This window comes from Metarhizium acridum (assembly GCF_019434415.1).
Source record: "Metarhizium acridum strain ARSEF 324 chromosome Unknown scaffold_272, whole genome shotgun sequence".
In the NCBI taxonomy this organism is placed as follows: Eukaryota; Fungi; Ascomycota; class Sordariomycetes; order Hypocreales; family Clavicipitaceae; genus Metarhizium; species Metarhizium acridum.
Genome location: NW_027094024.1, coordinates 821,916 through 846,236, shown reverse-complemented (window position 1 = coordinate 846,236; position 24,321 = coordinate 821,916). Strand labels below are relative to the sequence as shown.

Below are 24,321 nucleotides of genomic sequence, written 5' to 3'. Positions count from 1 at the left end.
TGGCAAATGCACTCAACATCCATGGACGCCAGTGATGAGCTGTGGCTGTGCGTGCGTGCATTCATGCAACAGCACCACTCTCGCGCGTCCAGTGTTGCAACCAACTTGTGACCTGCGCCTGACACGCAGCACGTCAACTCTCAACCGCTTGCATCTTCATTGTTTCCCGATCCACGGCGCGAAACAACGACAACAATGGCCAGGCCGTTTCTCATTGTGCCGCTCTACATGTACCCTCTCGAGACAGCATGGGATCCTCTCTTCCGAGCCGCGCGAGCCCACCCCGAGGTCAAGTTCGTCGCCATTGTCAACCCCAGCAGCGGACCAGGCCCGGACTCTCTCCCGGACGCGAGCTACCTGGCCGCGCTAGAAACAATGCACGCCATCCCCAACATATGCGCCGTTGGCTACGTCTACTGCAGCTACGGCAAGCGTCCTGCGGCCGACGTGCGTGGCGACATTGTCAAGTACTGTTGGTGGAATCAGCACGACAAAATCTCCCTCGGCGGCATCTTTTTCGACGAGACGCCCTCCGAGCTGGCCTACCTGACGCACATGGCCAGTCTTGCTCACCATGCCAAGAGGACGTGGCGTCAAGAAACCGGCAGAGACGGGCTGGTCGTCTACAACCCGGGGGTGCTTGTTCCTCGTCCCTTCTTTGTGCACCCGGACCACGTCGTCGTCTTTGAGCAGTCCCATCATCATTGGGACGAAAACTTTGCCGCCCAGCGTCTGCGGCATGCCGCCGACGAGGTCCGCTCCAAGACGGCGGCCGTGATCCACTCCAGCCAGGTCCAGGGCGCCCAGGTGGGGGATTTGACGAGGTCTATGCTGACACACGGCTTGACGGGCATCTACGTGACCGACGAGAAGGACGGTGGCTACACGCAATGGCCGTCGGTGTGGACCGAACTAGCCGCCGCTGTCGCCGCCGAGTGCTCGGCAAGTTGAAACCAAAAATCGACTAGTTGAACATGGTAGTTTACGGTGTAGAATATTAGTTTCTTATTAAAAAAGAGGGTGTCCCCTGAAAGTAATTCCGTGGCCCGAAAAATCGGCTAGTTGTAAATGGCAGTTATGGTATAAAACAGACTATTGGTTGCCTAAAATGGCTTCCCCCTGAAATACAATCATGTGGCTTGTTCCGAAAAAGGCTTCCTTCTCCACATGCATTCGCTCAAGATGTCGCTTCGTTGACGGCTTCCCCTGAAAATAGTTCTGGAAAATGGTTCTGTGGCTTGGGTTCCCGAAGAGCCTCGCCCCCACGCATCAGCTGAAGATGTCGGTTGTAAACACCTTCTGGTCGCAGTACTCTACCCAGCCGTCCAAGTTCATCTTCTTGATGACGGTGCTAAAGTTTTCGGCGCCCCTGGACTTGCCCCTCCTGGAGCAGATGTCGGTGGAAGTGGTAGAGCTGACGCCCCTCGCAGCGCCGGCGTCGCTGGGGTACTCAATGTTGAAGACGGGTTTCCCCGCCTCGATGAAGGTCGCATATGACTCGCACTCGCTGTTCTCGACACACTGCTCGTTGACGGAGAAGGCGACGACGTCCAAGACGTCGCCTATAATGTCCGCGGCGTTCTTGAGGCCCGTCGACATGTTGTACGAGGCGGCCTCGTTTGCCAGGAACTTGACAAAGTCCACGGCCTGGTCGGTGGTGAGCCCCAGGCCGTTGTCGTTTTGCTAGTCATCGCAGGTGAGCTTTTTGAGGGCCGAGTGGCGTTGGGTAAAGTCTACTTACATAGCCGTCGACATTGTCCGGATCGATGGCGAGGCAGCCTTTGGACGCGGCCAGCTTGATGCGCTCCTTCATGATGTCGCGCACCGTAGGGCTCGATACGTTGAGCCACCTCTCGCCGGGCCAGTCGCCGAGCGGCTTCCCCATGTCGGCCTGGTCAAACTTGTCCTTGTCGCTCCGCCAGTCTTCGTAGGTTCCTGCGCTGAAGTAGCAAATCACGCTGACGCCGGCATTGTGAAGCGCGACAAACGACTCGGCGTCGTTGTCGAACATGTCGAGGTCGTACGCCTCGGTCTTGGGCGTAACCTCGCCGTTGTCGCCCAGCTTGACGGGCTTGCTGAGGATGATTTGCCATGTAGTGCCGGCCTTGGGCTTGTAGATGGTGGTTCGGTTGACATCGGCGCCGCCGCCCGGTGGCTCCTGGCCATTGTCGCCGTTGTCGCCGTTGTCGCCGCCGTTGCCTCTCGTCAAGCCGACGCCAAGCCCGACTGCCAATCCGATGATGATGAGAGCGGCCGCGATCGCGGCAGCAATGATGACCTTCTTGGACCGCCACCACGGCGCGCGGGCTGGCGGCGGTGGTTTTGAAGCGTCTTGCAGGTCTTTGTCCATGATAAGCTTCCAATAAATCAGATGATGATAAACTGGCCGCCCGCGTTTCTCGAAACAGCTGTATCTTTGCAAGCCGCAACGAGGATATTATGCAGCGCGGCGGTCGGACAAGAGGCGAAACTCTGACATCCCGACACGTCCCTGGACATCCGAATGATGGATGCTCCTAGATCGCCCCACCGTGGACCATGGCCTAGATCGCAGACCAAGCTAGGGTGTCAGTGTGTCTAGGTCTGGTGTGTTTGGGGCTTTGACCGTGGTTCAGAAACCAACATTGAAGGGAACCGTCGTCCAGGGGGCCGAGCGCCGGGAATCCCCCGGGATGGCCGTCCATCGTTGTCCCAGCCGATCCAGACTCTGGACAGCGCGGAGGCCAGGGCAGGGATACATTCATCCTGGTTGCGTTGTTCTCGGACGCACCAGTCAGCAGTTTCCGGTGAGAGCTGAAAGGCATGACGAAACTACGGATGGACACTTGGATGTGCCACAGACTCGTATTCGACCTTCTCGCATGATTTGGCCAGGTCCTAGTCAAACCTCCTCATACGCCGAGCAAACTAATTAAAGAATGGTACAATTTTTTCTGGGCATTTGACAATGCGTTGTTGTTTTCCTAGTCCGAGCAAGGTTGGCTCTAATAACGAGCGAGTTATTGTTTCGTGACTCGTCATGCCTTCAGCCGCACGCATCCCAGCAAGCGACTGTTGCACTCGGTGATGAAGAAATTTCCAGACGCATTGTTTAAGAACAAAGAGTGTCCAAGCCCCCGCAAACTTAAAACTACTGCCCTCTTATTGGGACAACTCGCTAGTCGTTTGTCTTGGACTAATTCAGCTTGGACACCAGTTTCTGAAGAAGAAGAAGGCACAATCTTATTTGTTTCCCTGGCACAACAAGCCAGTACCAGCCATGCGGTCCGGTATTCTCAACGCCCTCGCCAGGGCCGCCTGTACGCTTTGCGTGTTGGGCGATATCCTCCCAGCTGCCGCCATTTCCGTTGGGAGCACCGTCTTGATCCTGGCTCGCAATGAAGGTGAAGCTAAAAGCGCCGCCATGGGCCTTGACGGCTATGGGATACCTTATCAAAAAGTCATATTTCCCGCTGGAGGGACAGGCTTGCCCGTTTTGAACTCTTCGGCAACACAGGGCAATTTCGGCGGCATCGTCGTCATCTCTAATGTGGCATATGATAACAATGGCACGTTTGCGAGCGCCGTTACATCCCAGCAGTGGGCTCAAATAAACAGCTACCAGTCCACGTTCAAGGTGCGCATGGTTCGAATTAATGAGTATCCTAGCGCAGAATATGGTGAGTAAACGGAATGCAACGTCGTTACTCTGTCCGCTTTGTCCTGACTTCTTTTCCAAAGGCACCATCGTTGCCAATACCGCTGAGCCCGGCTGCTGCGGAAGCAATGTTGAGCAAAAGATCAGTCTCACCAATACCGCGCTGTTCCCGGGGGCAAATCTCAAAGCGTAAGTCACATCCATCCAACCTCGATGCAACGCAGCACGTTCACGCGGTGTGCACTGCACGGTGCCCACCTGAAACATGACATGTGTGTATTTACCTATCAAAACCGAGGGGGGGAAAGGGAGAGAAAAAGAGAAAGAGAAAGGAGGAAAGAAACAACATATCGGCAGCTAACCAAGTGAAAATAGAAATGCCGGTGTATCTACGCAGGGTCTCTGGCACTACCCGGCCACCATCACAAACACGACCACGACCAAGGAAGTGGCGAGCTTTGATGCGGCAGCAGGCTTTCCATCAAAGACAACTGCTGCCGTGGTCCATTCTGCCAATGGCCGTGAGCAGATGGTCTGGTTCATTAGCTGGGATCCTACCTGGTCTCAGACCTCTAGCTATCTGCAGCACGCCTACATTCACTGGATGACACGCAGCTTGTTTGTCGGCAAACGTCAAAGCCACCTGAGCGCCCAAGTTGACGACATTCATCTGGACACGGAGCTTTACTCCCCCGCCAATACTACCTTCAAGATCCGGACCGGGGATCTGGATGCCCATGTCACTTGGCAAAAGAACCTCGCTACCCGTCTGCCCGCCGGGTCTGACTTCTGGCTGGAGATGGGCCACAATGGAAACGGCAACATCATCGGCGCCACGTCAACGACGAGTGGTGGAACGACTTGTAAGCCAGCCTACGCCGTTGACTACACCTCTCCCCCAGATACACCCCTCGAGTTCGTGAAGCCCCCCGGCACCGGCGTGGATCTCTGGCCCGCGGAATTCGTGAGCTACACGTGGTCGACCACATGCGCAAATCTCGACTCGCTCGGCGCCTGGTTCACCAAGACGGCCAACCTCAACGCCTTTGCTCATGTGTCGCACACGTTTTCCCATGAGGAACTCAATAATGCCACATATCACGACGCCTCCCGTGAAATCTCCTTCAACCAGGCCTTCCTCAAGTCCACGGGTATCGACAGAGCGGCCAGATTCTCTCCCAAGGGCATTATCCCACCCGCCATCACCGGCCTGCACAATGCGGACGCCATCAAGGCCTGGACCGACAACGGCATCGTGTACGTGGTTGGCGACAACACTCGCCCCGTGTTGCGCAACCAGGACAGCGTATACTGGCCCCTGCGCTCGACTGTGCAATCAAACGGTCGCGAAGGCATCACCATTGTCCCGCGCTTTGCCACCACTATATACTACAACTGTGACTTGCCCGCCTGCACTCTAAAAGAGTGGATAGACACGTCCGGCGGCTCGGGAGACTTCAACGCCCTCCTTGACAACGCGCGGGCCGTCAACACGCGCAACCTTCTCAGCCTTCAAGCCGACCCTTACATGTTCCACCAGGCCAACATGCGCCAGATAGACGTGGCCCCTCTCACCGTTGGCTCACAGACGGGGAAGCTATCTCTTATTATGGCCTGGGTCGAGACCATTGCCCAAGAGATGACTCGCCTCACCAACTGGCCACTCTTGTCGTTGAAGCACGACGACCTCGCCACCTACTTCATCAACCGCATGACACTAGACGCGTGTCAGCCAAAGTCGTCGTACACCTACTCTACCGACGGCAAGTCCATTGAGCGGGTGACGGTGACCGCAAACGGAAACACATGCAGTGTCCCTGTTCCCGTCACCTTCCCCGGTGGCATAGCTACCACCGCGCTCGGTGGCCCTCTGAAGTCGACCCAGGTTGGCAGTGAGCCGCCCATTCTGTGGGTGACACTCTCCGGGAAGCCCGTAGAGATTCGATTGTGGACCCCGGTCAACCTGTAAATTCATGTGCCGTCTGGGGGCGCAATACGACGCCCGTTTTAGAGCAAGCTTGTTGGGGGTAGCTTGAAGGTTATTAAGAAGAAGCAAAGCCAACCTCCGCCCTCCGACGGAGGTTGGATTCATGACCAGTACACGCCCTGATGTGGTCAACGTGCCAGTTTCCCTCTGAGATTCTGTGTTTTGCAATCATCCACCTACCCAATTTCGCGGCTGGGATACCGTGGACATTTTGCGCTTTCAGGGTCCTGGGGATATGGCCAACGCACAGCCGTGAGAGCTTTTCTATTCATACATATAATATTTGTGCCGACATTGGCACGACTTTGCATTGCTTGCGACGTTTGGGAGGTTATGCTGTACTTGTTCACGATGCATGTCTGGGGTAGGCTTTTAGTGCATCTCGCGGGGTTCGAGGTTGTGTATCCAAAAATGAAATAATTAATCTGTCCATTGTTTGTGCGGGTTCTTGATTGAAAGAGCATAATTCGCTGTGCTCTTGACTATGGAGATCTTAGGCTAGTCTTATAAATATATAAGTGTACTCTGAATACTTGAGAAGGGTGCTTGACTTGTTGCTTTTGGTTAAATCTTGGCATTATAACTTGGTCTTTTTATGTGTTGTTTGTATGTCATCTAAACTTGCTGAAATAAGAGTACCCTAGAGTAGGGAACCCTGAATTTGTAATGCCGCCTTTTATGATTTTGAGCAGAAAGAGTGGTTTTAAAGTAGTCTATAGGGATAGGATTTATTTCCAAGTTAAAGTACTTTAATACAGTGCTTTTTTCTGGCGCTTGAATGCGCGAGCTGGCAAATATCCGCCTGCTACCATATTTGATCAAGAGCGTCGGTGACATACTGATGCATTTAGCATGCTTATTACCGCGCACAAGCAAATACAGCCGTTGTTAGAAGAGTGACTAGAAATAAAACGTCCTTGCAACTGAATTGTAGAATTCACCAGGCGAGTGCTTGATTGTGGCAGTCAATGAGGGCTTGGAGCCATAGCCCAGTTCATCTAATAACAGTCTTTGGTATGGTCCTTGGTTTTTCCTCAAGGCCTAGCTGACCAAAGAGCTCTATTAATACAAGTGGTGAGTGCCTTATGCTCTGGTCTCCTGATCATAGCCCTCGTGTAATAGTGTGACATTTATAGTGACGATAGGGGTGGTGTTGATAGGTAGCGTAGTTATTGAACCGCCTGGCAGCTATTAGATTACCCTCGGCCGAAACCAGTTGTCTGGCAAATTATAAAGGAATTGAGTTATTGAAGAGCTGTCTGAAGCCGTCAGTTACTGTTGAAAAACATCTCTAATGATATGATATTTTGGGTTCTTTTGCCTCAAGGTCACTGTCGCATTCGGGATCTTCCAGAGTTACAATAGCCTGAGCGAAATACGGATAGCTCGCTAAGTGACCGGTGTAATACCCCAAAGACAAGAGGAAGAGAACGCAGAAAGTAAAACGAGAGCTATAGACACTGTGTCACGCTTACACGAGAGCTACGATCACGGGACCTAGGGCAAAGGCCCTCACCTAATTCTTGTATTTATCGAGTCCTTTGGTCCCTCAATGACTTGGAAACCAAGGACCTTTGATATCAAAGACTGTTATTAGATGAATTGAGCCATGACTCCAAGCCCTCACAGAACCCTTTTCACAGAAACTCTAGAGATGGGCCCGGCTAGCAGGCCAGGTACCAATAGTAAGAGAATAAGCAAGGACTTGGCCTGTTATAACAAGATATTCTTGGATAGATGTAGTGTGGTTACTATATGACGGGGCTTTCATTCAGGAATAAATCTCGACAGAAAAAAAAACATCTTTCAAAGGACATGACAAAAAGCACAGTGCATAATTCGGCTCCTAGGCTTGCTAGAAAGCCCTGCCTCTGGCGCATCACCTAGTGCAACATCGACAAGCTAGTCACGCTCATCGTATTTTTTACATATATATATCGCAGTAACTACCCTACCATAAATATTGCTGGCACTTAATGCTGGGTTCCAACCAGCAAGAGACTAATAATTCATCTCCCCAAAATATTGTGATTTCGCATTTGCTCCAGACTCCTTGCAGGCGGTATCGATTCAAAAAATAACCATTGAGAAGGCCGTTCCAAGGGATCGAGCAATAGGCGTACTACAAATGTATTACTCGGCGCCCTTTCCTGTTTTGCAATACAGGTTGGTTGCTAGGAGAGGAATACGGCCCCCCAAAAAAAAAAAGGGCTTGATGAAAATATGGCTAGCTAAGTAAGCGGAGAACATGTTGTCGGGATACCTGCCCTTTCACTCTTCTCAAATTCATCCAAATGTGTCTCCATGCCGGAGATAACGTCCGAGTCCACCAAGGGTACTTGAAACTTGTGCCTGGCACGAAATGCATAGTAGAGCAGACCAAACACCATCCAGCCACCAAACACGACTATCGAGTAGTTCATGTTCTTTGCAGTGACAGGCATTGTCGTTGGGAACAAGCTAAATATGATGACAGTAATCATCCACATGGCACCCAGCAGGTTAAGCATTATGCCTGGCACAAACCCAAGACGGAATGTGCCGTACTGGTGCGGTTGCAAGTTCCACCGGCCGTGGAAAAGCATATACAAGACGGGCAATAGATACGACAAGTACAGTCCGATGATTGCCATGGACAGGATGGCGCTGAATGCCGTATCATTGCCCAGGTAGATGAAGCCCAGTACGAATTGGAGCGCGACAACGGCAATGACTGCGTTGAGCGGAATCTGCAGACGGGCACTGATGTGAGATAAACCCTCATGATAAGGGGTCGCCCGGTCGCGAGCAAATGCCCAAAGGGTTCTCGACGTCGACATGATGCCCGCAATGGTGGCCGCGACCGCGATCAATATGACCATGATGGACATGATTGTGGTGCCGACCCGTGAGTTGGTAGCGTCAAGATAGATCTGCATGAACGGGAATCCCAAGGGCGCATTTGCTAGATCCGTAGATCCAGCCGAGTACAGCAGCACAATAACATAGGCTAGACCCATTACTCCGTTGACAAAGACGCTTCCTACCATTGCCAGCGGCACGTTTCGACTCGGCTGAGGCAACTCTTCTGCAAGATGGCATGCGGCATCGTAGCTGCGCAAACAAAAAAGTCAGCAAACATTGTCATGGACGACGGGGGGCATAACATCTTACCCAAGAAAGGGATATACAGCGCTGACAAGCCCGATTAGCCAAGAGATGCCGTCGCTATCCCAGCCGCTGCTGTTGACAAAGTCAAGAAAAACCACTTGACTGGTCGTCTTCTTGGCCATTGCTGCAAGCGTAGCGAGTATGCCGACGAATCCCGCAACGTGGATGACGCCTTGACTAGGTTAGAAAGAAAAGACCCGTCGAATTTGGAAAATGGACACCAACCTGCGAGGATGTTTACATGAGGCATCACCCTCATGCCGTAGATGTTCAGGGTGGCGGCATAGGTGAGGACACCCCAGTACAAGAGCATTCCTTGCCATCGCAGCGGCATGTAGCTGTCGTCATTCAGAACGATCAACGCTTGCGTCTGCAGGCCCGCAGCAAACGCGGCTGACGATGTCAAAATTATCTGGCCTCCTACCGAGATCCATCCCGTCACATAGGCCGCAGTCATCTTGCTGGGCCCGGGGCACAGAGCAGCAACCCAGTGATATTGGCCTGTAGCGAGTAAAGAGGTTGGTAAATGCCTCAACTATGCACAAACAAGTCCATCACGTACCTCCAGCTGTTGGATAGATGGATGCAATCTCCCCAAGCGACAAAGCCACACACATTGAAAAGACAAACGACAAGACGCTACGCTTGATCAGCCTTGGCAACTCTTTTTTTACTCGCAGATGATCTGTTTTTCCTTACTAGTTGTAAAAAAGGCAGGGAGAGCCACCGCTGACCAGCGCGGTTGCAATTACAGACGAAGTGGCCTCCCACGTTGCCATCAGGCAGATGCATAGTGAGACCAAGGCCGGCAGGGAGAATCGCCTCTGGAGCTCTTGCTCATGACCCAGCTGGGCAAGATGCTGTTCGTCCATGGTTGTTGCTTACAATGCGGTGAAAATTGAAAAAAAAAAAAAAAAAAAAATATTCAGACGCTCCAGACAAGCGCGCGCAGTCTGGATTGCGTCGGCAACCGTTTAAAAGGAATCGTAGAGATGCGTTTACCGCAGTCATGACGGACATTTTGTGGTGTCGATCAAACTAGCCTCGGGAGGATGCGACCTATGCTCCATCAAGGCATCCGCCTAGCGACGAGATACAACACCGATAATGCCATCGAGATAAGAGAGCTGTTGCTCTCTGTGTTGTGGCTAATATCTAATATCCCCGGTTGGCGTTCCCCCGCCTTTCAGTTTCCGGAAAGGGGCCAACGTTTCGAGTTCGTGGGGAGTCGCGTCAGAAAAGGGACGGTGGCAGACACGGTTTCACAGGGCTGCCAGACTCTTGATAATCAAAGATGGAACACTGCTCGAGCAATGTGCGAGCTGGGGCCCGACTTTGACACACTATAGAGGCCGTAGTCTGCGACTCTGCGGTATAGCGGGCCATGCCGGGCGCAGCCTGCCAATGGGACTCAGATATTGTCGTTGAAACTAAGCCAGACGCCCTTGTTGACCGTAAAAGGCATCAAGCGGCACTTGGTTGGCTAGGTAGTTGGGGTGCTTGGTTGTCGCGAGGCTGTGTCCCTTTAAGAGTAGACCAGAGTTGCCCAAAGTGTCGACTGGTCCTCGGCTCAACTCATTGTTTCCATCTACTCTTGTTGACTTTGAATGCCAAATTGGAGAACTACATCGTGGTCTTGTTTCATCATGACCGTCGAGGCTCGTCTCCAACTCATGCCGGTCCCAGGACGAATACTGTAGAAGTGGGACATGTCAAGATCGTGGATTTATTGACTCCGTCCCCTCCTGATAGGATTCTGCATGCATGGCAAGATATAATGGAGTGGTGAAACCCACCGGCTCCGAGACTCGAGCACCAGGAGCCATCTGGAGACGCGCCCCGTGCGATATCAACCTCAAACTTGGGCAATTGGTAATCTTGATTGCCCATGCTGTGGAGACTCGACCGGGGAAAACACATGATGGCAAATCCACTCGGAAACGCAAGCCGTGTTCCGAATATTGACCCCATACCAACGACTCTTCCCCTCACCATGCGGCATCCAAGCCTCATTTAATCAACGCATTTGTTCTCTCGCCGACCTGCAATCCTCTGCAATAGGTATCCATCCATTCGAGCACTGACAATGTCTACGGTCCCACACCCCCTGTCCGATCTCTCTGCCCAGGAGTCCAATGCTGCCAGAGATGTAGTCCTGAGGCTGCATCCCGGCGCCGTCATTGACTTTCGGGCCATCTATCTGCTGGAGCCCAACAAGGCTGATGTGCTCAAGTTCTTGAGCCTTGAGCACGCGGGCAAGGTGACGGCCGATACCCCTCGCCCTGTCCGTCTTGCCCAAGTCAAGTACGATGTCATCGGGGGCTCGGAACCCACGCAATACCACGAGTCTGTCATCAATGTCGCAACAGCCGAAAGGGTCAAGCACACTGTTGTGGGCCAAGAACACCATGCCAGTCTGTCCATGTAGGTATTCCACCGCTGCCCCGTTTTCAGCAGATGTGCCGGCTCACGCATCCATGTAGTTATGAATTCGAGAGGGTAGTAGAGGTTGTCAAGAACTCCAAAGTCTTCCAGGAGAAGCTCAAGTCCATCGAGCTGCCCGAAGGATTCGAGCTAGTCGTGGAGCCCTGGCCGTATGGAGGGCCCGACGAGGCCGACGGCCAGACTCGACTCTTCCAAGCCCTGTGCTTCGGTCGAGACACGAGAAGCGGGAACCCAGACTCCAATTTTTACGCGTACCCATTGCCCTTTATCCCCATTGTGGACGCGAGGATGAAGGAAGTGATTCGTATTGACCAGCCCGCAACGGGCGGCAAAGGCGACGCCCTCAGCGGTGTCTCGCATAAGAAGCAAGTCCTGGACCACTGCCGGTCGGCAGAATACGTGCCCGAACTCATTCCGGGCGGCACGAGAAAAGACGTAAAGCCTCTCACCGTGGTGCAGCCCGAGGGCGCGAGCTTCACCGTGTCTGATGGCAACCTCATTGAGTGGCAGAAGTGGCGGTTCCGTGTCACCTTTAACCCACGAGAAGGCGCCGTGTTGCACGATGTTCGCTACGATGGGCGCGACATTTTGTACAGATTGAGCATCAGTGACATGGTAATGGCCCTCATCCACCCATCCCCGCCCCTTACTTACCATTCACATGGGCTAATCAATATCTGGCACAACTCAGACGGTGCCGTATGCTGACCCCAGAGCCCCTTTCCACCGCAAGCAAGCATTCGACTTTGGCGATGGTGGACTGGGAAACTGCGTAAACAACCTAACACTTGGATGCGACTGTCTGGGTGTGATCAAGGTAAGCTGAGTATTCGATTCTGTTCCAAGTTTGACGTCCGCGGGTGCTGACGCTTTCTTCCGTGCAGTACTTTGACGGATTTCTCACCAACCCAGACGGCTCGGCCCAAGTGAGCAAGAACGTTATTTGCCTGCACGAGCAAGATAACGGAATCAACTGGAAGCACACCAACTGGCGGACCGGCCGTGCGGTTGTTACCCGGCGTCGAGAGCTGGTGGTCCAGTTCATCATTACGCTCGCCAATTACGAGTACGTCTTTGCTTTCAAGTTTGACCAAGCCGCCGGCATCACCCTGGAAGCCCGGGCAACCGGCATCGTTTCGGTAGTCAACATCGACGAAGGCAAGACGGCGCCATGGGGCAACGTTGTCAATCCGGGAACGCTGGCCCAGAACCACCAGCACATTTTCTGCGCGCGCATCGACCCGGCCATTGATGGACACAATAACTCGCTTGTCCAGGAGGAGAGCGTGCCCGTGCCCGTGGACCCGGCGACGAATCCCAACGGCAACCTGTACGAGGTGCAGTCGTCCGTCATCAAAACGTCGGCCGGCATTGATCTCGACCCCTTCAAGAACCGCGTCTTCAAGGTCCAAAACTTGTCCAAGAAGAACCCGGTCAGCGGGAAACCCGTCGGATACAAAATCACCACCCCGCCCACACAGCTGCTGCTGGCCGCGCCCAACAGCATCCAGTCGAACCGTGCTCTTTTCGCGAGACATCACCTGTGGGTTACCAAATACAAGGACGACGAGCTGTACGCCGGTGGTCGATACACGCTACAAAGCCGGCGCGAGGTCGACGGCCTGGCCGACGCGGCTGCTCGGGGGGATAATGTCGACAACGAAGACATTGTGGTATGGAGCGTCTTTGGGTTGACGCACAATCCCAGGGTCGAGGACTGGCCCGTCATGTATGAATCCCCTCCCCCTACATGCTCACTTTTAGTTAGGCCGGCTGCTGACGCGATTCCAGGCCCGTGGAGATGCTGCAGGTGCACATTACTCCTTCGGACTTTTTCACGGGGAACCCTGCCATTGACGTGCCGTCAAACAAGGACATTGGATCGAAGCTGGCAGACGGGGAGTGCTGCAATTCCGCGGTCAATGGCAACGGTGTGTAGATGGTATAGACGGGGGTTTTGGGCCAAAATGTCAGCTAGTTATGCGCGCATAGATTAGACGATAGAGTGCACATGTACAGACCAGATGAAGCCCCGGTCACAACATGCCCAGGAACATGACCAGACGTTGACTCGTGCACATGTATTTCACTTGTGAGCATTCACGCGTCACGCATGGCATCTTTTTGTGAATTCCTCACCTTGGCCCCTGGAAATTTTGTTGAAATCTAGCCAGCCACCACCAGCATCGGTGAGTTTGTTCATATCGTGGGGTCAAGATGGCAACTTGCTGCCCGTGAGGAAATGAATCCATTTGCGCGACTTTTTTCTCGCTAGAATTTCTCAAATACTCGCCGCTGTTTCAGATTTTTTTTTCACCTCCATCATTCTCTGGTATCTAGTGCTGAATCACCGCGGAGCAGCATTCCGATGTGACGGGACGGCTCACACTCAGCCGCCGGTTTCCGAATTCCGACTCCCAACCTCGCCCCTTTAACACTGTTGACTCGAAACATATCTGCCCTCCACTATAAAAGGTACCGCAGCATTCAAGCCCACATGCAACCAAGCTGGCCGGAAATTCATTTCCCACCGGACTTACTTTGCGTAGACCACTCACCTGGAGACGCTGCAACCACCATGGCACCGATTCACCGCGTTACACTGTTCAAAATTGAAAGCGAGAATGACCGAAAACGCTTATTGGAATTATACCAGGGGATGCCGAGTAAAGCATTAAAGGTACGCCACCCGTTTTTTTTTCCTCTTTGGTTTTGGCAGTTTCTCACTCGTAACCCCAGGATGGCAAGCCGTACATACAATCCGTGACCGCTGGCCCGACCAAGCCGGATCAGCGAGCGCAAGGATTCACGTTTGCCGCAATTTCCGTCTTCAAATCCCTCGACGACATGGAATATTACGACAATGGCTGCGCGGCACACGCACAGTTGAAAGAGTTTGCGAAAAAGGCGCATTCCGGCGCAATGATGGTATATTTGGAGAATGGCGTATAAATGTAATCAAACCCGTGTTAGAAAAAAAAAAGAACAAACACCATATATATAGTTTTTCAAGCATCATGAACCGAGTCTACATGAGTCCCTGCAAGAAGCGCCGCGAAATGTCCAAGCCGTCGCCGTTGACGAGGTCGACATCCAGCGCGTTGTAGAGGCCAGAGTCAAAGTCGTCCTGGAACTGGTTCCCCTGGCCCAGGGTATCAAAGAGGTTCAGGATATCATTGTTCAGCCCCGTCATGTCCGGAATGTCGCCGGCCAATCCCTGGTGAGCCAGGGCACCGCTCGGGGCCTGACGGCCGTTTGCCCACACGTCGTCGTCTGTGCGACTGATGGACGGTCGGCTGCGAACGTAGGACGGCCCGTCGCTGCTGCTCAGAGGGCCCGAGGCAGCGGGACTGTATCCCCGGGTCGTCAGGCTGCGGTCGCCGTCGTCGCAGTCCTGCAGGCCGAGGCTCTTGAGGCGTGGCAGCAGGCCGCGGATGCTCTTCCACAGTCTGCGGCTCGCGATGCTGTGGCGGCTGAAGCCCCTCACGAGCCCGATGGCGTCGATGAAGCTCTGGGCACAGCCGGCGGCGAAAATGTTGGGCGCGTGGCAGATGGCCAGGGAAACCACCGCGAAGGCGCTGAGGAGGAAGTAGTTGAAGGCGTTTTGTTGCCGCGAGTAAATGTCCGACGTGGCGTTGAGGTGGACCAGGACCTGGACCGTGTCTTGGGCCAGGTCGACGGCGACCTTTGCCCGTGGGAGATCGGCTTTGATGGTGGCTGCGCTCAGCAGATGGTGCTGGTAGATGGAGATTCTGGTGAGGTTGCCGCGGAGGTAGAGGAGGGCGCGAAGCCGGTGGAGGACACGGGGTTGTGATCTTGTCGAGTAAAAGGCCCGCGGATGCCGCATTTGGAGATGAGGAGGGATGGATTCCAGCCACGTCTGCGTGCTTGCGTCCAAGGCATTGGCAATATCGGGGGGGATCGACTGGCAAGGCGAGCCAAAGGGCGGTATTGCGTCCCACAGCTTGGAGCACAGCCGCGCATATCCCACCATGCATTTCAAGTAGGACGAGTCGATATCCTGATCATCGAGTTCCGATTAGTGCTACATGACTTGGGTTGAGGGAGGGGGGTTTGAAGATACTGACTGGCTCGAGAAGCGCTGGATCAATGTCCCTGTCCGTCAGGGCAAACGACAGACTTGTGCCGAAACTCCATCGGCGATCAAGAACATAGCAGCACCAAAAGACTCTCAGCGCGGCATGCCGCGACTGCGGATCCGTAAAGTTGTCGTAGAGACTTCTGCGCCGGTGCAGTCCCATCTCGAGAGCTTCACGGGCGGCAATGCCGATTGTCCTCCATGCCAGCAACTCATCGTCGCAGTGGAAGTAGTAAATGCTCTGCCACCGGCGGTAAATACAGTGGCCGCAGTCTTGCCAGAAGGCGAGGAAGGTACATACCAGCATTATCAAGAGTTGGACTCCTTTGAGGTCTACCTCGGTCCTTGATATCCGCGCGGCCATGGCCACGACTGACTCGGCAATAGCGGCGCAGAGGTCATTTTTGCCGTGCGCCTCTATCGCAATTCCGGTGGCCACCGCAAGCTTGGCCAATCGTACATCCGTCACGGTCAAAGGCGGCTCGTGGACGTCCCTGGGTGCTTCATCCAGCAACGAGGGATCGCGGATGACGCGCAGAATCTGCTCCGACCTGGCCGCAAGCTCGAGGATGTTTATGAAGGGGTACACGGATTCCACTTCCTCCTCGAAGACGGCCAGCAGCCTCGCCATCTCCTCTGGAGAGCACTCGGCCCAGAATTCCGCATCCGTAGCTTCTGCCTGCTCAGGCTCTGCCGGGGACGGGGCACCGCTTGGAGAAGGCGAGGGTGAAGCCGGTATGCCCATGCGGGTGAGCGACCGCTCGGCTATCACAAGTCCGTAGGACGGCCTCGTAGGCCCTACGAACTGGGGATGCTTGGGCACATTGTCCTTGGAGGTGTTGGAAGGGGACCGAGCCGCCACGGCGTCAAACTGACTGGCTATCGCGGTCCGGGCTCCGGGTGACTGATGCTTGAGCTCATCCACTGTCCTGGAGAGATCAGTGACTTGTTGTCGTAGTTTGGCGAGCTCATCCCCCAGAGCTTGCATCTGATGGTTGCTACATGGGCCGGCATCGATTAGTTTCTCGCCATGCCATTACGTGGTTTGCGATGGCATCACGTCCACCCACCTCTCGTCCTTCTTCTTGCTGCTTTGCGGAGTGACGGCGGCAAATACGCAGTTTACGCCGCCGGCGGTGCATCGCTCACAGCTAGAGCCATTGACCGGGATGCACTTGAGCTTCTTCTTTTTGCACTCGTTGCTTCAAACATCATCATCGTCAGTGTCTCTTCCCTGCACCCGTCCTGTCAAGGGTGGCCCGCAAGCAGCACCCATCTCGGCGGAGGTCAACAACATACCATGCAACTGACGTATACTTGCCACGCTTCGGCTTCGGAGCGGCCTCAGACGACAGATTGGGAGGCACAGGTCGCTTGGGGGGCTCCACGTCGGCCGCCTGGTTGCTCACAGGCGATGAGTTGTCTTCCATCTTGACTGGCTGTGTCATTTCCGGAACGCTCTTCGGCTGCTTGGTGGCATTTCCGAGTGGAAGAAAAGCAAAGATGACACAGGCCTTGCAAACCAATCTTCAGTGAATGGGTGGGACGAGGAAGTTATGCAACGGGTCTCCGCGACTGTCCGGAACCATTTCCGGGTTTCCGAAGTTGGCGTTTTCGGTGGCAACGCACCCACGCTTCAACACCGACGGCCAAGGCAATCCGTCCTTTTTAGTCATGGCGGGAGCGGGGAAAGAGGGTCAAGTTTGTTTGACTCGAGTTTTAAATCCTGGAGAAGGCGAGCTCAGCCCTGCCTGCGGTGGACGCTATCCAGCGCAATGTTGCTCGTCTAGTGCCCAAGTCGTCCATGTTTGGTGCTTCCCCTCGGCGGTCAAGCTGCACGAGACCGACCAGGCCGACCAGTATTGGCGGAATACGCCTCCAGCCCGTCGTCGGACAGGCTCCCAGTGTCCCGATCCCCAGGTACGCGGCGGTTCTGGAACCGACAGCAACCGCGCTGTCCCCTTGCTGTGCCTTTGCATTATAATAAAGTGACACGTCCCGAGTCCTGACAAGGACACACGGGCCCCAGATCGACGTATTTAGTGTAGCAGTTTGCCGTGATCAACCTCAACGCAGCTGAGCCGCCAAGAAGCAAAAAAGCGTCCCCTGCGTCCCCATCTGAAACCACACAGTCGCGATGCTGCCAGTAGTCGGGCTGGTCTCTTTGATCAGAGAGCAAGAGCGACGATTTACCCTAGAGACGCTCGCAGTCACCTTTATTCTCGCGCCACTCATCTACATTCTCGTCAACGAGGTTATCCGGTACAATGCACGCATAGGGGGGATGAAGGGGCCGAAAGGCCTGCCGGTCATAGGCAATCTCTGGGACATTAGAGTGAATGCGGCGGAAAAGTACCGCGAATGGGCTCGCAAGTTTGGCGACGTTTACCAAATCCAGCTGGGCAATATACCAGTCGTTGTGGTGAACTCTGCGGCGGCCGGGAGGTCTATTTTCGGCCAAAATGCGCAAGCAATGAGCTCACGGCCTGAATTTTACACGTTTCACAAGGTTGGTCGCTTCTTCACAACAGTCTCTGCACTTGCTGACGGGTATCCAAGGTTCTTTCCGACACGGCGGGAACTACCATTGGGACATCGCCATACAGCGAGTCGCTGAAGCGTCGACGCAAAGGCGCCGCCTCGGCGCTGAACAAGCCCTCGATCCAGATGTACATATCGCATCTTGACATCGAGTCCCGGGACTTCGTGAGGGAGCTGTACGAATACGGCGAGGCTGGCAAGACGCCGACAGACCCCATGCCCATGATCCAGCGCCTGTCCCTATCCCTCGCCCTGACGCTCAACTGGGGCATCCGTCTCAAGAGCCAAAAGGACAATCTGTTTGACGAAATCACGCATGTCGAGGAGGAGATTAGCAGGTTCCGGTCGACGACGGGAAATCTCCAGGACTTCATCCCGCTCCTGCGGCTGAACCCCATCAACATGCACTCGTCCAAAGCCAAGGAGATGCGTAGCCGGCGTGATGTCTACCTGACCAACCTCAACAACGGCCTGGACGAGCGCATCGCCAACGGAACTTACAAGCCTTGCATCCAGGCCAATGTCATTCTCGACGAGGACGCCAAGCTCAACAAGGAGGAGCTCACCTCCATCAGTCTGACCATGTTGTCGGGAGGTCTGGACACGGTCACAACCCAAGTGGCCTGGTTTGTGGCCTTTTTGTCACAAAGCCCCGAGATTCAAGACAAGGCGGTGTCGGAAATTCGAAAGTTTTACGACGAAGACAACCCCATGTGTGACGAAAACGACGACCAAAAGTGCCCCTACGTCGTCGCCTTGGTGAAGGAGTCGCTGCGGTATTTTACGGTTCTCAGACTGGCACTGCCGCGCGCATCGACAAAGGCCGTTTCGTACGCTGGGCTCACCATCCCAAAGGGATCCATTGTATTTCTCAATGCTTGGGCTTGCAACATGGGTAAGTCGGCAGAACCTTCACCTCTCCCAGCGTTTCCCAACACCCGAGGATTCACGCACTAACTCCATCTTCACTCTCTTGCAGACAACAACGTGTGGCACGATCCAGAAGTGTTCCGCCCCGAGCGGTGGTTTGAGCAGCCCGACGCGCCTCTGTTTACCTACGGAATTGGATACCGGATGTGTGCCGGGTCTCTGTTGGCAAACCGGGAGTTGTACCTGGTGTACATGAGACTGCTCAACAGTTTCCGCGTCGAGAAATACGACACGGTGGACTGCCACCCCGTCACCGGAAACTCGGATCCGACGAGTCTGGTGGCGCTGCCGCATCGGTATCGGGCAAGGTTTGTCCCTCGTCACCCTGCGGCCTTGAAAAGGGCCGTGGAAGAGACAAAGGCCATGGGCAGCATGGATGAAGTTGTTTCAGCGTGAAAAATGCCGAGCAGAATGAAACTGAAACGGCCGTCTTTTACGGAATGCCCTGGACAACAGTGCCGGGCCCGTGGATCTTGAACGGTTCTATATTGGTAGTCTCGGTAATGCATATGCAGTCTTTGTAGCGATAAAACAATGATCGACCTCTGGGCGTATTATGTGTGAATCCAGTGAATCCTGCAACCATCTGCTGCCTGCCACCGGCACTGGTTCTGTCTGGTCTCGGTGTGCCTGGCATCAACCCCCAACAACGGTTCTATATTAGGTGGTCTTGGTAATGCATGTACAGTATTCATAGCGATAAAACAAGCTTGTTGTGATCGACCTCTGGGCGTATTATGTATGAATGCAGTGAATCCTGCCGCCGGCACTTGTTCTGTCAGGTCGCAGTGTGCCCGACATCAGACGCCCAATCTCACCCCCAATACCCCAAACTAGGACCGGTCTTGGGAAGACTGGGCCGACAAGGTTACCCCAGATGCCGCTGTGAAGGCGGTTTGGCTAGGGAGCGCCCGCAGCATGCGGTCTCGGAAATGCATTACCGCCAATCGGCCTCCGTCAGCAACTCCAGCGTCAAGTCGGGATATCAGCTCGGCCCTCCAATGGCAGGGCTTTTGGCTCCATTGCCAACACGACGGCCCAATAATCCCCACGATCAGGGAGGGCACAATCTCGATACCGCATCTTACAATCTACAGTGGACCCTGGAGTACCGTCATAACCCATTCTTATCCTGTAACGGAAAGGTCCTGACTCCTCAGTCTTGTCGGAGCCGATGGCCTATGTGGAGACAGTTCCAGCAAGTAGATAATAAACCCTCGTCCTGCCTGAAAACACGTCGAACCAAAAGAGCACATAGTCTTTGAATTTAACATCTTCAGTATGTATCCAACGCTGTGAAAAAAAAAAAAAAAAAAAATATCCGCCTCGGTATTCTGATACTCTGTAGATAGCAGGCCTATCTGGATAGCCCTCGCAAGCATGGAGAAGCGTACCGACGAAAACGACGTGCCGGGAACAGTATCTCTGGAAGATTGTAATGTCGAACCCGTCTTCTACGCGAATACTTTGCAAGTTTTACGCAGGTCCAGACTAATACGTGGTGTAAAGTGAACAATGTCTCCGACAAGGTCGTCCTGCACCCCGTGCCGACGACAGATCCCAACGATCCGCTCAACTGGTCTACCTTGAGAAAGACGGTGAACTACTCGCTCGTCCAGCTCTATGTTCTCTTGACGTTTGTTCAGCTCGACATTGGATTCACCGCCTGGAATCAGTACCAGGAGGAGCTCGGCTTGACCGTCGGCATGCTCAACGGCGCCACGGCGCTCAACTACGCCGGGCTGGCTGTAGGCAGCTTCTTGTTCATTCCCCTGATGCACAAGTACGGAAGACGCCCGCTCTACATCTTCAGCGCCATGCTGCAGCTCGGTTCGTGCATCTGGTTCGCACGGGCAAACACCCAAGCCGACATGTGGATGGCCAATCTGGTCTCTGGCCTCGGCGGCGCCGTTTGCGAGACGGTTGTGCAGGTCACCATCTGCGACATCTTCTTCATCCACCAGCACGCCGTCATGAATGCCATCTACCTGCTGTTCACGAGCGTGGGTGCCTTCCTCGGACCCGTTGCCGCCGGATACATTGTGGACAGCCAAGGGTGGAGGTGGATGTGGTGGTGGTGCGTCATCTTCTTTGGCGTCAATCTTGTGCTTGTCGTGTTTTTCTTCGAGGAGTCCAAGTTTGTCGGTACGGTACAGGGACAGCAGGTGGCCGACATTGTGTCTATATCAGACGTGACCAAGGAAGACAGTCAGCACGTCGAAGAAAAGGCATACAAGTCCGATTTCCGAATAAGCGAGGACGACATGCAACGCACCGAGTCTCGGAGTTATATCGACAGCAGTATCCCCATCAAGTCGTACCGGGAACGCATGACCCTGATCACACGCACTGACGAGTCGATTCTTCGACATATGCACGAGCCCTTTCCTGTTCTGTTTACGTTTCCAGCTGTTTCCTTTACGGCCATTACATACGGCAGCATGCTTGCCGTGTTTGCCATTCTGGTGTCGGTACAGGCCATCTACCTCTTCAACCCACCGTATAATTTCTCGGCCGCCGGAGTAGGGCTCATGAATATCGCACCGTTTGTGGGAACGATTCCCGGCGTGTTTATCGGCGGCTCCCTCAACGACAAGTCTATTCTTTGGCTCTCCAGGAAGAACGGCGGCGTGTACGAACCAGAGATGAGACTTTGGCTGACACTGCCCTGCGCAATTATTGGTCCGGCCGGCATTCTCATGCTGGGCGTGGGGTTGGCAAATGTAGGCTGCTCTTTATTTCGTGGGAATCTTCATCACTACTACTTGAACCGGTGCTAATCAATTTGCTTCATCAGGGTGCCGCTTGGCCACTGCTCGCGGTCGGATTCGGTCTTTTTGGCTTCACCCTTACTGTCGCAGGCAGCATTGCCTTGTCCTATGCCATGGACTGCTATCACGACGTAAGTAACCCGGACGTCCGCAACGGGAATCCGGATGCCTTTTTTTTTCTCTTTGCACACTACGGGATTGCCGTCAGATGATTGACTGACTTTGCCTCGCAGATTGTCGGGAGCTCCATGATAGGCATCATATTCACTCGAAATGTCTTGTCGGTCATCGTCCTGTTCTCGCTCACCCCCTGGATTGAAACCATGGGCCTGCAAAATGTTCATATATTGGTCGCTGGTATCTTGGGTCTCATTCTTCTTATACCTGTACTTCTTCTGAAATGGGGCAAGAAGGCTAGAGCGCGGTCTGCCAAGGCATATCGAGCCATGGCAGCGCGTCAGTCAACGAGCAGGGAGCTGTAACGGGTTTCAGCGCCCAAGAATGGATGACACTCGCCCTAGACGCGCTGGGCGCCGACTTGGGGGGGCGATCTATCAGACATGAGCCATTGGTAATCTAGTTACGGAGTACGGCTAGTCGAAATAGAAACCCGCAGAGTGTGGTATCTGAAAAAGCCTGAGCGCCCGACGTGACTATATTAGTAGATGCATCGCGATGTGGAATCCTTTGGCCACGACTGACGACTCACGACTCACGACTCATGTTCGACCTCAATTTGTACACTCTTCCTCCCTACTTGCAAATCTATGGAGGCTTCCAGTCTCCCAGTCTCCCAGTCGTCCAGTGAAATCTGCGCATTATCCCCACGTAATAATAGCTTGAAATGGGGGCAGCGTTGCGATAGGGCATCCCTCGGAATTGCTAATTCCGCAAATCTTGGCTCCGCATGAATCAATGGTCGTATCCATTGCGCGTGTGACCGACTCTCCCTGGTGGCGCAGATGCTAACCCCCTCAATTTGCTTATTTGCTCCCGGCCGTTCTTAATGGGGCCCTTCGCAAAACGAGCTAATCGCTTCGTACCGACGAACTGGTGGTAATCTCGTTGTTGGGGAGCAAGGTGAGTGATGGCATAACTGCATATATGCGGCAGAGATAAACCCCAGGCACCCCAATATTAGCGGCCAATCAATATTGAGTCCATCCTGCTCCTGGCTCATATTCCAGTGCGGATACATATAACTACGTGCTTGACCTCGCAATGGCTGGGACAAACAAGCTTGGTCGCGACAGGATTCGCAACGTCCTCCCGGACATCTACCTGGGAAGATGGCCAACAGGACGGCTCAACTCCATCACTGATGTCCCCGGCGTCCTTGTGCATACACAGTCGATTGAGCCGGATTCCGATGTTCACACCGGCGTCACCACCATATTGCCGCGCGAGGACTGGCACAAATTCTCCAGTTTTGCTGGGGTTTTCCGCTTCAATGGGTGTGGCGAGATGACTGGGTCGCACTGGCTGAACGAAACTGGCCTGCTTTGCTCACCCATCATCATCACGGCAACATCCTCTGTTGGCGAAGGCTACCGCGGAGTAACCGAGTATGTCTATCGCCACCATCGCCAACAAGGCGGGGAAGTAGACCTCTTCTTGCTGCCCGTGATAGCGGAAACTTACGACGGGTTCCTGAGCGACCCGGCGCGGTTTGCCGTCACCCCCGAGCACGTCATCAAGGGAATCCAAAGCGCCACAGCTGATGCCGTACCCGAGGGGAACACCGGCGGCGGCACGGGCATGATTTGCCATCGCTTCAAGGGAGGCACGGGGTCGAGCAGCCGCATCGTCAAGGGCTACAGCTCTGGTGGGAAAGAGGTCGATTATACGGTTGGCGTCCTCGTCCAGGCCAACTATGGACTAGCCGAGACCCTTTGCATCGACGGCGTTCCCGTTGGGCGCATCCTTCAAAGAGAGGGCAAGCTGTCTGCGAAGCCGGCGCATGTCGACGCACCGGAACCACGCAAGGACGGCAGCATCATCATCATAGTGTCCACAGACGCGCCTCTCATCCCAATCCAGCTGCAGAGGCTTGCTACCCGCGCGACTGTTGGTCTTGGCAAGGTCGGAGGCTATGGAAACAACAATTCGGGAGACATCTTTCTTGCCTTTTCAACGGCAAACAAGGTTCCGTTTGGCGATGTTTCCTTGCAATCAAGGCCCGGGTTCAACGACTTCACGCCGGCTGAGCGGGTCGTTCGCATGTCGGACAACGATACCATGAACGGGCTGTTTGAGGCTGCTGCAGATGCAGCCGAGGAGGCTATTTACAATGCCATGTTCATGGCGGAGTCGATGACGGGGTACAAGGGCAGACACGTACCGGCATTGGATCTGGATGATGTAAAGAGAATTGTAGAGAAAAGGCTGTGAGCCATGTAGGGCGAAAAGGGTTTTTTTCTATCAGGCTCAAAAGTATAAGGGTAATCGAGAAAAAAAAATGGGTGTCCTCACACCAATCCCATGAAAAAGTCACTGTTGCACTGTGATAGTGAGGATATATCGAAATAACTCGTCCCTCTGGTATCGGAGCTCTCATTGCACCAAATAGTGTCAATGCCTTCCGGTAAACACTCGGCCTTGAGGCAAGTGTGGAATTAGGACCGCCAGCCCCTTGGTTTGCTGAAACACGCAGCGGGAATCATCGTTGCGACATGTGCGGTTACTTGCACACGTCATGTACTGGACTTGATCTATAGCGGCAGGCAAATAGTATTTGGCCAAAGGACCGAGCTATTGCGCC

At 54.0% G+C, this 24,321-nt stretch overlaps 7 protein-coding genes across 8 annotated transcripts; 4 read left to right on the top strand and 3 right to left on the bottom strand.

The window, feature by feature from the left end:
- Positions 1-33: 33 nt before the first annotated feature.
- J3458_012976 (uncharacterized protein) lies at positions 34-2,523 on the bottom strand. Its single transcript, XM_007810291.2, has 2 exons — positions 1,742-2,523; positions 34-1,683 (listed from the first exon to the last, which is right to left on the bottom strand). The coding sequence occupies exons 1-2, from the start codon at positions 2,348-2,350 to the stop codon at positions 1,270-1,272; spliced, it is 1,023 nt and encodes a 340-aa protein (XP_007808482.2). The 5' UTR covers positions 2,351-2,523; the 3' UTR covers positions 34-1,269.
- On the top strand, positions 196-951 carry J3458_012977 (uncharacterized protein; the record flags this gene model as incomplete). The annotated part of the gene is made up of 1 exon (XM_007810290.1): positions 196-951. The coding sequence occupies one exon, from the start codon at positions 196-198 to the stop codon at positions 949-951; it is 756 nt and encodes a 251-aa protein (XP_007808481.1).
- A 390-nt stretch (positions 2,524-2,913) lies between the features above and the next one.
- On the top strand, positions 2,914-6,154 carry J3458_012975 (uncharacterized protein). Of its 2 annotated transcripts, none has more exons than XM_007810292.2 (3): positions 2,914-3,659; positions 3,721-3,826; positions 4,013-6,154. In XM_007810292.2, exons 1-3 carry the CDS (start codon positions 3,260-3,262, stop codon positions 5,604-5,606), a joined length of 2,100 nt encoding a protein of 699 aa, XP_007808483.2. In that variant the 5' UTR covers positions 2,914-3,259; the 3' UTR covers positions 5,607-6,154. The 2 variants fall into 2 exon arrangements, with proteins under 2 accessions (XP_007808483.2, XP_065974862.1); XM_066120225.1 differs by having other exon boundaries at positions 3,721-3,909.
- Positions 6,155-7,566: 1,412 nt separating this feature from the next.
- On the bottom strand, positions 7,567-9,129 carry J3458_022482 (uncharacterized protein). The gene is made up of 3 exons (XM_007810293.2): positions 9,000-9,129; positions 8,778-8,946; positions 7,567-8,717 (listed from the first exon to the last, which is right to left on the bottom strand). Exons 1-3 carry the CDS (start codon positions 9,106-9,108, stop codon positions 7,856-7,858), a joined length of 1,140 nt encoding a protein of 379 aa, XP_007808484.2. The 5' UTR covers positions 9,109-9,129; the 3' UTR covers positions 7,567-7,855.
- A 1,656-nt stretch (positions 9,130-10,785) lies between these two features.
- J3458_022481 (uncharacterized protein) lies at positions 10,786-13,511 on the top strand. Its single transcript, XM_007810294.2, has 5 exons — positions 10,786-11,198; positions 11,258-11,834; positions 11,911-12,036; positions 12,104-12,948; positions 13,011-13,511. The coding sequence occupies exons 1-5, from the start codon at positions 10,861-10,863 to the stop codon at positions 13,156-13,158; spliced, it is 2,034 nt and encodes a 677-aa protein (XP_007808485.2). The 5' UTR covers positions 10,786-10,860; the 3' UTR covers positions 13,159-13,511.
- On the bottom strand, positions 13,487-16,346 carry J3458_022480 (uncharacterized protein). The gene is made up of 2 exons (XM_007810296.2): positions 15,308-16,346; positions 13,487-15,240 (listed from the first exon to the last, which is right to left on the bottom strand). Exons 1-2 carry the CDS (start codon positions 16,304-16,306, stop codon positions 14,248-14,250), a joined length of 1,992 nt encoding a protein of 663 aa, XP_007808487.2. The 5' UTR covers positions 16,307-16,346; the 3' UTR covers positions 13,487-14,247.
- Positions 16,347-22,624: 6,278 nt separating this feature from the next.
- J3458_022479 (uncharacterized protein) lies at positions 22,625-24,136 on the top strand. Its single transcript, XM_007810299.2, has one exon. The coding sequence runs from the start codon at positions 22,782-22,784 to the stop codon at positions 23,949-23,951; it is 1,170 nt and encodes a 389-aa protein (XP_007808490.2). The 5' UTR covers positions 22,625-22,781; the 3' UTR covers positions 23,952-24,136.
- The last annotated feature ends 185 nt before the right edge of the window (positions 24,137-24,321 follow it).

What these genes read in the sequence shown, in the direction of transcription:
- J3458_022480 (XM_007810296.2), bottom strand. Translation starts at nt 16,306, where the DNA reads ATGCAAGCTCTGGGGGATGAGCTCGCCAAACTACGACAACAAGTCACT. An exon ending in ATCCAGCGCTTCTCGAGCCA is followed by an intron (nt 15,241 to 15,307) that starts GTCAGTATCTTC and finishes CTCGATGATCAG; the next exon opens with GATATCGACTCGTCCTACTT.
- J3458_012975 (XM_007810292.2), top strand. Translation starts at nt 3,260, where the DNA reads ATGCGGTCCGGTATTCTCAACGCCCTCGCCAGGGCCGCCTGTACGCTT. An exon ending in GTATCCTAGCGCAGAATATG is followed by an intron (nt 3,660 to 3,720) that starts GTGAGTAAACGG and finishes TCTTTTCCAAAG; the next exon opens with GCACCATCGTTGCCAATACC. An exon ending in CCGGGGGCAAATCTCAAAGC is followed by an intron (nt 3,827 to 4,012) that starts GTAAGTCACATC and finishes AAGTGAAAATAG; the next exon opens with AAATGCCGGTGTATCTACGC.
- J3458_012976 (XM_007810291.2), bottom strand. Translation starts at nt 2,350, where the DNA reads ATGGACAAAGACCTGCAAGACGCTTCAAAACCACCGCCGCCAGCCCGC. An exon ending in CGGACAATGTCGACGGCTAT is followed by an intron (nt 1,684 to 1,741) that starts GTAAGTAGACTT and finishes TGCGATGACTAG; the next exon opens with CAAAACGACAACGGCCTGGG.
- J3458_022481 (XM_007810294.2), top strand. Translation starts at nt 10,861, where the DNA reads ATGTCTACGGTCCCACACCCCCTGTCCGATCTCTCTGCCCAGGAGTCC. An exon ending in CACCATGCCAGTCTGTCCAT is followed by an intron (nt 11,199 to 11,257) that starts GTAGGTATTCCA and finishes GCATCCATGTAG; the next exon opens with TTATGAATTCGAGAGGGTAG. An exon ending in GATTGAGCATCAGTGACATG is followed by an intron (nt 11,835 to 11,910) that starts GTAATGGCCCTC and finishes GGCACAACTCAG; the next exon opens with ACGGTGCCGTATGCTGACCC.
- J3458_022479 (XM_007810299.2), top strand. Translation starts at nt 22,782, where the DNA reads ATGGCTGGGACAAACAAGCTTGGTCGCGACAGGATTCGCAACGTCCTC.
- J3458_022482 (XM_007810293.2), bottom strand. Translation starts at nt 9,108, where the DNA reads ATGCCGCTGCGATGGCAAGGAATGCTCTTGTACTGGGGTGTCCTCACC. An exon ending in TCATGTAAACATCCTCGCAG is followed by an intron (nt 8,947 to 8,999) that starts GTTGGTGTCCAT and finishes AACCTAGTCAAG; the next exon opens with GCGTCATCCACGTTGCGGGA. An exon ending in GCTGTATATCCCTTTCTTGG is followed by an intron (nt 8,718 to 8,777) that starts GTAAGATGTTAT and finishes TTGTTTGCGCAG; the next exon opens with CTACGATGCCGCATGCCATC.